The sequence below is a fragment of the Hemitrygon akajei genome, chromosome 4 (assembly GCF_048418815.1).
Source record: "Hemitrygon akajei chromosome 4, sHemAka1.3, whole genome shotgun sequence".
NCBI classification, from domain to species: Eukaryota; Metazoa; Chordata; class Chondrichthyes; order Myliobatiformes; family Dasyatidae; genus Hemitrygon; species Hemitrygon akajei.
This window is the reverse complement of record NC_133127.1, coordinates 111,701,478-111,716,900: the sequence shown is the minus strand read 5'-3', so window position 1 is coordinate 111,716,900 and position 15,423 is coordinate 111,701,478. Positions and strand designations below refer to the sequence as shown.

Below are 15,423 nucleotides of genomic sequence, written 5' to 3'. Positions count from 1 at the left end.
AGTGCCAATCAATATTAGGGAAGTTAAAGTCACCCATGATAACAACCCTGTTATTTTTGCACCTTTCCAAAATCTGCCTCCCAATCTGCTCCTCGGTATCTCTGCTGCTACCAGGGGGCCTATAGAATACCCCCAGTTGGGTAACTGCTCCCTTCCTGTTCCTGACTTCCACCCATACTGACTCAAAAGAGGATTCTGCTACATTACCCACCCTTTCTGCAGCTGTAATAGTATCCTTGACTAGTAATGCCACCCCTCCTCCCCTTTTCCCCCCTCTCTATCCCTTTTAAAGCACTGAAATCCAGGAATATTTAGAATCCATTCCTGCCTTGGTGCCAGCCAAGTCTCTGTAATGGCCACTACATCATAATTCCATGTATGTATCCAAGCTCTCAGTTCACCACCTTTGTTCCTGATGCTTCTTGCATTGAAGTACACACACTTTAGCCCTTCTACCTTACTACCTTTATACCCTTTATTCTGCTGCTCTTTCCTCAAAGCCTCTCTATGTGTTAGATCTGGCTTTACTCCATGCACTTCTTTCACTGCTCTATCGCTCCGGGTCCTATCCCCCTTGCAAATTAGTTTAAACCCTCCCGAACCATGCTAGCAAGCCTACCAGCAAGGATATTGCTCCCCCTCGAGTTCAGGTGCAACCCATCCAATCTGTACAGGTCCCACCTTCTCCAGAAGAGATCCCAATGGTCCAAAAATCTAAAAGCCTGCCCCCTGCACCAACTCCTCAGCCACGCATTCAACTGCCATCTCCTCCAATTCTTACCATCACTATCACGTAGTACTGGCAGCAATCCTGAGAACGGCACCCTTGAGGTCCTGTTCTTCAGCCTTCTGCCTAGTTCCCGAAACTCACACTTCAGGACCTCATCCCTCTTCCTGCCTATGTTGTTGGTCCCAACATGTATCACGACTTCTGGTTGCTTTCCCTCTCATACCAGGATGTCATGCACCCGGTCAGAGACATCTCGGACCCTGGCACCCGGGAGGCAACAAACCATGCCGGTTTCCTTCTCACGTCCACAAAATCTCCTGTCTGCTCCCCTGACTATAGAGTCTCCAATGACGACAGCTCTCCTCTTCTCCGTCCCACCCTTCAGCACCACAGGGTCAGACTCAGTGCCAGTGGCCCTGTCACCGTGGCTCACACCTGGTCGGCTGTCCTCACCAACAGCATCCAGGACGGTAAACTTATTATTCAGGGGAATGGCTACAGTGGTGCTCTGCACTACCTGTCTACTCTCCTTCACTTTCCCCCCTCGGACTGTCACCCAATGACCTGCTTCCAGCAGCCTAGGTATGACTACCTCCCTGTAGCTCTCATCTATGACTGCCTCATTCTCCCTTATGAGTCGAAGGTCATCTAGCTGCTGCTCCAGATTCCTCACACGGTCTTCCAGATCGCCCAGCCGCAAGCACTTCTGGCAGATGTGACTCTGCAGGAGAGAGGAGTTCCCCCAAGACTGCCACATCTCACAGGAGAGGCAATCATCATCTCAGGAGGCATTGTAAAGACTAACTGGGAACAAGCTCGTCCTCCGCCTCTTCATGACAAAGCCTCTCGAGTCAAAGCCTCAAATCTCCACTCCATCACTGGCCCACTCACTCGCTGGCCGCTTTCCAGTTATCCGCTATCAGGGAGAAGGCCAGTGGTTACAGTTTTACTTAATCAGCTACCTAGCTTTCTAAGCCATGCTATTGGACCTTGTCCCTTTGCCTATGTCATCGAGTTCTTGCTGCAGGAACGCGTGGATTCCTTCATTTAGTAAGGAGTAGCCAGAAGAATTGAACATTATGAACATAAGTGAATATCCCCATTTGTGAACCGAATTGGTCGAAACGGGCTTTTATGCTGGCGTTGTCATCAGGAGGAAGCCAAGAGGAATTGTGGTTTCCATTGATATTATATTTTCTTTCACACTGACATAGCCCTTCCATGGTTTATAATGCATACAATGGTGTGTTGCAGCTTCATTAGGTTGTTTGAAGTTCAGCTTGATGCCTGACTATGCTAACCATTGAGACTCAAGAAGGACTACAAAAGCTAGAAATCTGTAGCAACATGAAAAATGCTGGGGGAGCTCACTGGGTCTAGACCCTTTATCAGGATGGCAAAGAAAGACAGCAGATAGCCAGTATAAAAAGGATGGCAGGATGGTGGGTGATAGCTGGTTCTGGGTGAGGGGAGGAGTGTGGGAATGTTATAAGAAGCTGGAAGTGATAGGTGGAAGAGAGATAGGGCAGTAGAAGATGGAATCTGATAGGAGAGGTCAGTGGACCAATAAATAAAGGGAAAAAGGTGGAAGACAACCAGAGAGGGAAAGAGAAAGAGAAGGGGTGATGGGTTGGTGGGATAAGGCAGAGGGGAGTGGTTCTCGCTGTCATTGTTGTCAGGTTGGAGAATACCAAGATAGGATGAGAGGTACTGTTCTTCATATTGGTGTGGTGGTTTGATAGTCATGGCACAAGAAAGGATGTATCAGTTCATGAGGATAAGGTTTCTGATTGTGTGTCTTTCTGCTGTTGATGATAAATGAAGCAGCAGACACTAGAATCTACAACAAAAAGAAGACACTTGAAGAACTCACATGTTTTTTCTACTTTGATCCCTACTTTCCCTTGGCAGAACAGCATGAAAATCCCCTTGGCTCTCACCTTTCACTGCACCATGTGATTCTCTGCCATTTCCACCCATTCCAATGTATTCCCACAACCAGCTCTATCTCCACCATCCCACACTTACTGCTTTCCACAAGGAGTATTCTCTTCAGGACTCCCTGGTCTTCTCTGCCTTTTCTTCCCATCTACAACTGAAACCAATATAATTTGTATCCTTTCCCACTTTCCTCACCACCTTCCCAGGCGAGGGAGGCATTCAATGACACTGCTTACAATCTGGACTCCTGCATTCAGTGATCACAATGTGACCTTCTCTATATCAGTGAAACAAAGCATAGACAATGGTTGTTTCATGGAGCATTTGCACCCTGCCTGCAGCAGCCATCTCCAGCTTTCAGTTATGCATCAGTTCAACTCTTCTTCCCATTTGTCAGTCCTGGGTCGTCTTCATTGCTATGGAGAGTCCAAGCACAAATTGGAAGAACAGTGTCTTATAGTCATTCCACTTTGGTAGCTTACAACCCAATGGAATCTAACTCTGACTATTCCAGTTTCAGGTAACCCACACCCCAGAGTTTTCCTTCTTGTGAAGGTAGAGGATAAAATGAATGCAGCAAAATACAGGGAAATCCTGGAGGAAACCCTGATGCAGTCTGCAAGAGAACAGCGACTTGGGAGATTTGTTTTCCAGCAAGGCAATGACCCCAAGCATAAAGCAAAAGCTACACAGGAATGGCTACAAAGTTAATGTCCTGGAGTGGCCAAGTCAGAGTCCAGAACTCAATCCAATTGAGAATTTGTGGCTGGACTTGAAAAGAGCTGTTCACGAACAATACCCATGCAATATGACAGAGTTTGAGCAGTTTTTTAAAGAAGAATGAGAGAAAATTTCAGTGTCCAGATGTGCAAAACTGATAGAGACCAATCCACACAGACTCAAGGCTGTAATTGCTACCAAAGATGCATCCACTAAATACCGACTTGAAGGGTGTGAATACTTATGCAATCAATTATTTTGTGTTTTATATTTGTAATTAATTCAGATCATTTTGTAGAGATCTGTTTTCACTTTGACACAAAGGAATCTTTTTATGCTGATCGTGTCAAAAAAGCCAAATTATATCTACTGTGGTTCCATGTTGTAAAACAATAAAACACGAAAACTTCCAAAGGGGGACGGGGTGAATACTTTTTATAGGCACTGTATGCTAGCAGACAATAGCACAGAGACATCTGGGATCTTTGCATGAAGTACAGCAATCATTTTGTATAGAGCAATCTCTAACTGATAGAATTGAGAGAATGGCCAAATAGTCTCTTCTAGGTGTTGTTTGAGAGATAATTGTCAAAACCACTACAGAGAATGCCCTGCTCTGTTTGTATATAATTGTAAGTAACTTAATGTTTCTCTGAGGGTAACTAGGATATCAGTTTAAATTATCCTTTAAAAGATTTGAGTTCAACTCTTCTTCAGCCCTACCCAGATGTCAGAGATTTTCTGAATGAAAGACAAGTGTATTCCTTTGGGACCCTGGCTGATAATTATCAAACATACAAAAATTACATATTAAAAATAAGTTTTTCCTTTACTTGTAAACATAAAAATATAAAATACAAAAGACAACAAGCCACAAATACGAAAAGAAAGAAATAATAATAATAAACAAATAAGCAATAAATATTGAGAACATGAGATGGAAAGTCCTTGGAAGAGTGTTGATAGATGGAACAAAAATCTCCTTGAAGACATATGATTAATCCTTTAGTTCGCTAGGAATTAACTGTTCAGAAGTCTTGATGGAGGAATTCACAAGGCTGCTGCTGTTGGTGGATATTTGATTCTTGTAATTTTAAAGGCAGTTTTCTTTTCAAGACAATGTCTAGACTCCCATCTGAAACAATTTGTTATATCATTGATCATAAGCTTCAAATCAGCCAGCAACTCAGTAGCATCTGAAAGAAAACTTCTATGCCACCTGGAGACAAATATTTCTTGGGACGTTTGCTTCTTCTAATTTTATTTACAATTAATTTCTCAAGAATCAAGAGCTATTATGCAATTTCCTCTGCTACTGACGTACAAAGGTTCCTCTTTTTTGCCATGTTTTTCACAAAATATAAAAGGATTAGGAGCCATGCTATGTCACTGTGGTTGTGTAGCACTCACATCTACCACTGTGAAGTGCTTTAAGATATTGGTTATGGCTAGAATTAGCTCCTGAATAAGCAAGAAGGTGGATCCACTGCAATTCATCTACAGTGGTGCTAGAAAGTTTGTGAACCTTATAACATTTTCTCTATTTCTGCATAAATATGACCTACAATGTGATCAGAGCTTCACACAAGTCCTAAAACTAGATAAAGAGAACCCAATTAAATAAATAACACAAAAACATTTTACATGTTCATTTATTTATTGAGAAAAATAATCTAATATTACATGCACCTGTTGAAAAAAGTATTTGAACTTCTGGGTAATGCCTTCTACAAAAGCTTGGAGTCAGGTTACTGACAGCCTGCTTTTCTCAAGAAATATCAGTTTATGTGCACCATGCCTCAGTCAAAACAGAGGACATTAGAAGAAGAATTGTAGAGATGCACAAAGCTGGAAAAGGCTACAAAAGCATTTCTAAAGACCTGAGTGTTCACCAGTCCACAGTAAGAGAAATTGTCTACAAATGGGGGAAACTCAGTACTGTTGCTACTCTGCCTAGCAGTGGGCATCCTGCAAAGATCGCAACAACAGTACAACATGCAATGCTGAAGGAGATGAAAAAGAACCCAAGGGTAACAGCAAAAGACCTACAGAAATCTCTAGAACTTGCTAAAGTCTCTGTTCATGTGTCCATTATCAGAAAAACAGGGAGCAAGAATGTATTCATGGAAGGACACCATGGAGAAAACCACTGCTCTCCAAAAAGAAGCATTGTTGCACATCTCAAGATTGCAAAATACCACCTGGACGTACTACAATACTTCTAGAACGATGTTCTGTGAACAGATGAGACAGAAGTTGAATTTTTTGGGCAGAATTGCACTTTGCTATGTTTCAAGGGCACCAACACCAAAACCTCATCCCAACTGTGAAGCATGGTGGAAGAAGGATCATGGTTGGTGGCTGCTTTTCTGTCTCAGGGACTGGACAGCTTGCAAACATTGAGGGAACAATGAATTCAATAAAGACATTTTTCTGGAGAATGTCAGGGTAGCAGTCTGTAACCCAAAGCTTAATAGAAGTTAGATAATGCAACAAGACAATGATCCAAAAGACAAGAGTAAGTCAACAACAGAATGGTTTACAAAGAAGAAAATTTGTGTTATGGAATGGCCAAGTCAAAGTCCTGACCTTAATCCTATAGAAATGTTGTGGAAGGACCTGAAGCAAGCAGTTCATGCAAGGAAGCCCACCAACATCCCAGAGTTGAAGCTGTTTTGCAAGGAGAAATGGCCTAAAGTTCTTCCAAGCCAATGTGCAGGACTGATCAACAGTTACCAGAAACGTGGTTGAAGTTGTTGTTCTCTAGGGGGGTCATACAAGTTACTGAAAGCTAAGGTTCACATAATTTTTCCAACAAATATGTGTAATATTGGATCATTTTTCTCAATAGATAATGAACAAGAATAATATTTTTGTGTTATTTAGTTAATTGGGTTCTCTTCATCTAGTTCTAGGACTTCTGTGAAAATCTGATCATATTTTAGGTCATATTTATGCAGAAATAGAGAAAATTCTACAGGATTCACAAATTTCCTAACACCACTGTGTGCCACAGCAGGTCTACAGTGGTTGCAATCTCACTGGCTCTCCACTGAACTTTGGAGCACCTAGACAACAATAAAACATGCGCAGGCTGTGATTATATTCTTCATTTCATTTGGCACACACCAGCCTGACTTGGAAATATAATGCTGTTCTTTCACCACAACTTCCTGGAACTCTCTTTCTAACAGCTTTTTGACAGTCAAGATTGCAACAGTTCTATGTGGACTGGAAATAACATTTCCACCTTGCTGACAGTCAACATTGGTGCACCTCAGGGATGTGTGCTTAGCCGACTGCTCTTCTCTCTCTACATCCATGACTGTGTGGCTAGGCATAGCTCCAATGCCATTTATAAATTTGCTGATGATAGAACCATTGTTGGTAGAATTTCAGATGTTGACATAAGGGCATACAGCAGCGAGATATAGTACCGTAGATTCCGGACTACAGAGCGCACCTGATTATTAGCCGCAGGCTCTAATTTTAGAAATAAAATCAATTTTTTAATTGTAAAGGCCGCACCGGATTTTAGGCCGCACCGCTACTTTTAAATATACATACGTATCGGTAACACAAATTACGTTGCATATACTTTTTTACTGAACAGCACGAACAACATTCCAATATCTCCTAGCGACTGGTAAAAATATATATATTGCAGCCTACCAGGAAAAGTTATTGATCGACTTTAACTTAAAAGCAGCGTTTTCGATCGGGTCTAATCGGGTCTGACGCTTGCGCATTGCGATCGGGTCTAATCGGGTCTGACACGCTTGCGCAATGCGATCGGGTCTAATCGGGTCTGACGCTTGCGCAATGCGCTCGGGTCTAATCGGGTCTGACGCTTGCGCAATGCGCTCGGGTCTAATCGGGTCTGACGCTTGCGCATTGCGATCGGGTCTGACGCTTGCGCATTGCGATCGGGTCTAATCGGGTCTGACGCTTGCGCATTGCGATCGGGTCTAATCGGGTCTGACACGCTTGCGCAATGCGATCGGGTCTAATCGGATCTGACGCTTGCGCAATGCGATCGGGTCTAATCGGGTCTGACACGCTTGCGCAATGCGCTCGGGTCTAATCGGGTCTGACGCTTGCGCATTGCGATCGGGTCTAATCGGGTCTGACGCTTGCGCAATGCGCTCGGGTCTAATCGGGTCTGACGCTTGCGCATTGCGATCGGGTCTAATCGGGTCTGACGCGCTCGGGTCTTGCTTCGAGTATTTTCCATGTTGATGAGGGTGAGTACAAATGACTGATTTACAATAATTTAATTGTGAAAGTGCGCTTGATTTATCGTACAATTTCATTGGACCTCTGTGAACTACTCATCAATTTTATTGGTCTACTGTTACGAGGCAAAATGTTTACGAGGCGGCATGAAAAAAAACCATGTATTAGCCGCTTTGGATTATAGGCCGCAGAGTTCAAAGCTGTTCAAAATGTGGGAAAAAAGTAGCGGCTTATAATCCGGAATCTACGGTAGTTAGTTAGTCACAGTAACAACCATGCACTCAATGTAAGACCAAAGAGTTGATTATGGAATTCAGAAACAGTAAGATGAGGAAACACAAAGTAATCCTTGTAGAGGGATCAGAAGTGGAGAGAGTGAGCAATTTCATGTTCTGGGTGTTAATAGCTCTGAGGACCTAAGCTGGATGAAACATATTGCTGCAGCTATAAAGGAGGCAAACCAGCGACTATCTTTCATCAGGAGTTTGAGGAGATTTGGTTTGTCAACTAAGACACTCGAAAACTTATACAGAAGTACCATGGAGAGCATTCTGATTGGCTGCATCAGTGTTTGCTCTGGGAGTGTGGGGGATTGCACAAGATCAAAGTAACTTTGCAGAAACTTGTAAAATTAGTCAACACCATCATGGCTACTAGTCTCCATAGTATCCAATACATCTTCAAGGTGCCTTAGGAAGGCGGTGTCCATTATTAAGGATCCCCACAACCCAGGACATGCTCTCTTTACACTGGTACAATTGGGAAGGAGATACAGAAGCCTGAAGGCACACACTCAGTGATTCAGGAACAGCTTCCTCCCTTCTGCCATCCAATTTCTAAATGGACATTGAACCCTTGAACGCTATTTCACTACTTTTTTTATTAGTTTTTTTTTTGCACTACTTATTTTACCTATATAATAGACTAAACTTGGTTTATTTTCTCAGTATTTATTTATCATGCTGGTGATATTAAATCAGATTCTGGTTCAAGATGATATTTCACCACCACCTTCTCAAGGGCAATTTTGGATAGGCATTAAATATTGGCTCATCTCACGTAGCCCAAATTCCTTGAATGAAAAGAAAGCTTATGTTCCAGACACTGAATGTACTTATTGTGATTGTGATAAGGGCAATAGGGGATAGTATTTCTTAATTGTACTCAGGAGAGTTATCTTGATTGACATGTTTTCTGTCCAAAATCCTAGATCTGGGATCTTGGTCTGAGGCAAGACATTGGCAAGGTAGAATTACACTTGTTGAACACTGCTGTGTTTAATTCATGTAATAAACTGAACATGGTAGTACAGAGAATAATTTTCAGGTTTGCAGATGAGACAAAACTTAAACATGCAGTATTAGTAGTGAGTAACAAAGATTTAAAAGACACACTGTTAGAAAGGAAAAACATACAATTGTGGTAGGAAAGTAAACAGACCATGTATGCTAGATGGTACAATTTTAACAAATTGAAAGAGCTGGTTAGAAAGCATGGTGAGGGATGTAAAGAGCGAGGGGCCAAGATTCTTTTTGCACAAATTACTGAAAATTATAAAGTTGGATGCTAATTGGTAACTTAGCATATATTCAATGATTTATAAACAGAAGCAAAATACTAAAATCTAGAGAATTCTAGAAGATATTTTAGTAAGCAAATGGGAGCTCATGGAAAATGAGCTAGGTGACTGATCTTTACTTGGCGCATCACGCTAGCATAACGATTAGTGTATCACTGTACAGTGCCAGCCGTCACCGATTCCTGCACCTGCAAGTGTGTTCTGCCCATTACTGTCACAAGTCTTTGCAAGTAGGTTTGAAGAGAAACTCAAAGCATGCCATATCTGTACCAACAGCAAGAGGAAAACTAGGGAACAGATTGGATCAATCCTGCTAGGACACGGATCAAGTGGGTGAGATCATAAATCAGAGCTTTACATCAGTATTAACCAAGTAGAGGAATGGGGAAGATAGGGAAATAAGTGTGGAGTGTGCTAACATGCTAGTGAACAGAGGACACGGTCCACTCTCACTAGTAACAGTTCATGAAGACGAGGAAGGACACCATTTCAACTGGACTACAGCCAGAGTCTTGATTCAAGCAAGAACAATAAAAGAACAAGAATTTCTTGAAGCATGGTTCTCTGCAGAAGAATCCATCAACAAACACACCGACATAGATCCGGTATATGAACCCTTTTAGGGAAAAGAGAAACAACATCAACAATAAATGAATGGCCAATAATCTCAGCATCTGGACGGCAAAGAAAACACTTCCAACAGACCTCCCTCAAAGCTTGCCAGTCAGAACCTTCTACTGCTAAATGGTTCACAATGTCTTGAACCAGCCAACCAGATTACAACATCTAATCAATATACATTCGGACCCTGGAGGAGTATATAAGCCAGCATTCTGAAAAGAGAACACCCTCAACTTGATTGAAGCTGAAACATCTGCAAGCATTTTGCCAAGTTTGGTGATCAACCAAACTTCCAAATAGTCAACCTGAGCTACCAATATTCCACAATATTTCAAGCAGAATCCATTATTATTCTTAATTCATTGGACTTGTTATAGAGCCATATAGCACAGAACCAGGCTCTTCAGCCCTTCTACCATCAAATACTTATATATACAAATGTTTTCTTATCCAATGCTTGACCTGTGGCCTATAATGGCTTGGCAACTCAAAAGATTCTTCTTTGACTTTGTGAGAGTGCCGTCCTCCAGGACCTTCCACAGATCCCCGCTTAACTGTTATTCTTAACTTTAAACCTATGCTCACTGTTTTAGACACTACTTACATGGAGAAAGTTTCTTACTATCTATCTATGCCTCTCAAATATCCCTTCTTCAATGTAAATGGTAGATTAGCTAATCACTAGTTCTCAAATTCTGCACCAAATTTCAAAATGTTGTTGGATGCAGGAGTTGTCAGTGGGTAGACCAACATTTATTGTTGATCCAGAATACCTGAGAACATAATGGTGGTGAATTTGCTTCATGAATGTGGTGTATGGGTGCTCCGGTATCATTGAGTATGGAGGACCAAATTAATCCCAAAAGCAATGAAGTAATGGAGGTAGAGTTCAAAGTTAGAAAGTTTATGTGTTGTGGTCCTCCATTGGTCGAGGTCAACTATGGCTGTTACATCCTAACTATCTACGTTGTTGGTGCAGCACTGTCTGTTGGGAGAAGGGCACATCTGGGAGCTTTTGCTGGTATAGACAAAGCTATCATACACAAAATAGATTTTGCAGATATTATAGACTACCACAACCATGCACTCTTCATGACATTCTGTTTCTGGAAGATGTTGAATTCCTTTTGTGTGTTTTATCACAGAATACCTGATGTGCTGGTTATTTCCAAAAAAATTTATTTTGCATCTTAGATTTCCAGTTTTTGGACTTCTATTTTTCTTTTGACTTGGTATTTTCCATCAACTTTTGCCCTTCTTTATATACATTGAATTACATTCAATCAGGACAGGTATTTTCTAAACAGAATGGAAATTGAGAGTAACTTATCCTAAGTTATCAGAGATATTCTGGTTGTTGGGAATTGTGTTAAAATCAATGAATGTCACTCACTGTATATATTGGTCTTCTATTCCTTTTCATTTAGTGCAGCATTCCTGCGTGCAATTGATTGCTACAAATCATCAAATGCCGTTTGTAAAAGGTAATTTTAATTAATAAGTACTAATGCTGCAATTGCTCCCTGCATTTAAACTGAATTCTAATATGTTTTTACAAATTCTTAGCAAGTGATTGCTCGAGACATTTGTATGGAAAGTCACAACCAATCTGTAAAACGGAACGAAGATATATTTCAAGGAAAGATGGCAAACGTAAGTATCTAAATTATAGTCAATTAAAGAAACATAGAAAACCTACGGCACAATACAGGCCCTTTGGTCCACAAAGTTGTGCTGATCATGTCCCTACCTTAGAAATTACTAGGCTTACCTGTAGCCCTCTATCTTTCTAAGCTTCGTGTACCTATCCAAAAGACTCTTAAAAGACCCTATCGTATCCGCCTCTACCACCATTGCCGACCCCATTTCACACACTCACCACTCTCTGAGTAAAAAACTTAGCCCTGACATCTCCTCTGTACCTACTCCCCAGCGCCTTAAACCTGTGTCCTCTTATAGCAACTATTTCAGCCCTGGGAAAAAACCTCCGACTATCCACACGATCAATGCCTCTCATCATCTTTACATCTCTATCAGGTCACGTCTCATCCTCCGTCACTCCAGGAGAAAAGACCAAGTTCACTCCACCTATTCTCATAATGCATGCTCCCCAATCCAAGCAACATCCTTGGAAATCTGCTCTGCACCCTTTCTATGGCTTCCACATCCTTCTTGTAGTGAGGCGACCAGAACTGAGCACAGTACTCCAAGTGGCGTCTGACCAGGGTCCTATATAGTTGCAACATATAACATGGTGGATTGGATAGTGGACTACTTGACAGATAGACCTCAGTATGTGCGGTTGGGAGACTGTAGGTCTGACACGGTGGTCAGCAGCACAGGAGCGCCGCAGGGAACCGTACTCTCTCCGGTCTTGTTCACCCTGTACACATCAGACTTCCAATATAACTCGGAGTCCTGCCATGTGCAGAAGTTCGCTGATGACACGGCCATAGTGGGGTGTGTCAGGAATGGACAGGAGGAGGAGTATAGGAAACTGATACAGGACTTTGTGATATGGTGCAACTCAAACTACCTGCGTCTCAATATCACCAAGACCAAGGAGATGGTGGTGGACTTTAGGAGATCTAGGCCTCATATGGAGCCAGTGATCATTAATGGAGAATGTGTGGAGCAGGTTAAGACCTACAAGTATCTGGGAGTACAGTTAGACGAGAAGCTAGACTGGACTGCCAACACAGATGCCTTGTGCAGGAAGGCACAGAGTCGACTGTACTTCCTTAGAAGGTTGGCGTCATTCAATGTCTGTAGTGAGATGCTGAAGATGTTCTATAGGTCAGTTGTGGAGAGCGCCCTCTTCTTCGTGGTGGCGTGTTGGGGAGGAAGCATTAAGAAGAGGGACGCCTCACGTCTTAATAAGCTGGTAAGGAAGGCGGGCTCTGTCGTGGGCAAAGTACTGGAGAGTTTAACATCGGTAGCTGAGCGAAGGGCGCTGAGTAGGCTACGGTCAATTATGGAAAACTCTGAACATCCTCTACATGGCACCATCCAGAGACAGAGAAGCAGTTTCAGCGACAGGTTACTATCGATGCAATGCTCCTCAGACAGGATGAAGAGGTCAATACTCCCCAATGCCATTAGGCTTTACAATTCAACCGCCAGGACTTAAGAACTTTTTAAAAGCTATTATTAATGCTTTTTGAGTTAGTGATTTAGATGCATATCATATTTTTTACTGAGTTAAGTATTGTATGTAATTAGTTTTGCTACAACAAGTGTATGGGACATTGGGAAAAAAAGTTGAATTTCCCCATGGGGATGAATAAAGTATCTATCTATCTATCTATCCATCTATCTAACATTACCTCTCAGCTCCAAAATTCAAATCCATGATTGATGAAGGCCAATAAAACCATACGCCTTCTTAACCACAGTGTCAACCTGCATAGCTGCTTTGAGAGTTCCATGGACTCGAATCCCAAGATCCCTCTGATTCTCCACACTGCCAAGAATCTTATCATTAATACTATATTCTGCCATCATATTTGTCCAACCAAAATGAACCAGTTCACACTTATCTGGGTTGAACTCCATCTGCCACTTTTCAGCCCAGTTTTGCATCCTATCAGTGTCCCACTGTAACCTATGACAGCCCTCCACACTATCCACAACACCCCCAACATTTGTGTCATCAGCAAACTTACTAACCCATCCCTCCACTTTCTCATCCAGGTCATTTATAAAAATCACGAAGAGTAATGGTCCCAGAACAGATCCCTGAGGCACACCACTGGTGACTGACCTCCATGCAGAATATGATCCGTCTACAACCACACGTTGCCTTCTGTGGGCAAGCCAGTTCTGGATCCACAAAGCAATGTCCCCTTGGATCCCATGCCTCTTTACTTTCTCAGTAAGCCTTGCATGGGGTACCTTATCAAATGCCTTGCTGAAATCCATATACACTACATCTACAGCTCTACCTTCATCAATATGCTTAGTCACACCCTTAAAAAATTCAATCAGGCTTGTAAGGCACGACCTGCCCTTGACAAAGCCATGTTGACTTCTCCTGATCATATTATATCTCTCCAAATGTTCATAAATCCTGCCTCTCAGGATCTTCTCCATCAACTTACCAACCATTGAGGGAAGACTCACTGATCTATATGTGAATAATACCAACAAAAAGGTAGTGATAAAATGTAGACTTACACCCATACAATGAAGCATTTTGAACTTGCATGGAAAATAGATAATCTGCTGCCCTTTTGAGGTTAGATTTACAACATTGCATGTGATTAAACTCATTTACAATAACATTTATGCTATTCGTGTCGCTGTGAAACAATCTTATGTACACACAAATATAAAATATATACCACATTGAAATGCATCTTGCAGACTTGTCAGTATCATGCTTGTCAATGATCAGAACAAAATGAAATTTTAAAAGTTATGACCGGAGCTTTGCACTACTGAAAATGTTTTATTTGTCACTGAAGCATTCAGTTATTTGGTAATAGAAACATAGAAAATAGGTGCAGGAGTAGGCCATTCCGCCCTTCGAACCTGCACCGCCATTCAGTATGATCATGGCTGATCATCCAACTCAGAACCCTGTACCTGCTTTCTCTACATACCCCCTGATCCCTTTAGCCACAAGGGCCATATCTAACTTCCTCTTAAATATAGCCAATGAACTGGCCTCAACTGTTTCCTGTGACAGAGAATTCCACAGATTCACCACTCTCCGTGTGAAGAAGTTTTTCCTCATCTCGGTCCTAAAAGGCTTCCCTTTTATCCTTAAACTGTGACCCCTCGTTCTGGACTTCCCCAACATTAGAAACAATCTTCCTGCATCTAGTCTGTCCAATCCCTTTAGAATTTTATACGTTTCAATAAGATCCCCCCTCAATCTTCTAAATTCCAGCGACTATAAGCCTAGTCGATCCAGTCTTTCTTCATATGAAAGTCCTGCCATCCCAGGAATCAATCTGGTGAACCTTCTTTGTACATTCTATGGCAAGAATGTCTTTCCTCAGATTAGGGGACCAAAACTGCACACAATACTCTAGGTGCGGTCTCACCAAGGCCTTGTACAACTGCAGTAGAACCTCCCTGCTGCTGTACTCAAATCCTTTTGCTATGAATGCCAACATACCATTTGCCTTTTTCACTGCCTGCTGTACCTGCATGCCCACCTTCAATGACTAGTGTACAATGACACCTAGGTCTCGTTGCACCTCCCCTTTTCATAATCGGCCACCATTCAGATAATAATCTGTTTTCCCGTTCTTGTAACCAAAGTGGATAACCTCACATTTATCCACATTAAATTGCATCTGCCATGAATTTGCCCAGTCACCTAACCTATCCAAGTCACCCTGCGTCCTCTTAGCATCCTCCTCACAGCTAATACCGCCGCCCTGCTTCATGTCATCTGCAAACTTGGAGATGGGCATTTAATTCCCTCGTCTAAATCATGAATATATATTGTAAACAACTGGGGTTCCAGCACTGAGCCTTGCGGTACCCCACTAGTCACTGCCTGCCATTCTGAAAAGGTCCCATTTACTCCCACTCTTTGCTTCCTGTCTGCCAACCAATTCTCTATCCACATCAATACCATACC

At 42.1% G+C, this 15,423-nt stretch overlaps 1 protein-coding gene across 1 annotated transcript in view; it reads left to right on the top strand.

Annotated features, from left to right (window-relative positions):
* LOC140726596 (uncharacterized) overlaps window positions 1–15,423 on the top strand; it is a 45,321-nt gene that overhangs the window by 16,225 nt on the left and 13,673 nt on the right. The window contains exons 3-4 of the mRNA XM_073043183.1: window positions 11,255–11,311; window positions 11,394–11,480. Of these exons, the coding sequence (XP_072899284.1) occupies window positions 11,255–11,311; window positions 11,394–11,480 (144 nt within the window). The remainder of the gene's footprint in view (window positions 1–11,254; window positions 11,312–11,393; window positions 11,481–15,423) is intronic.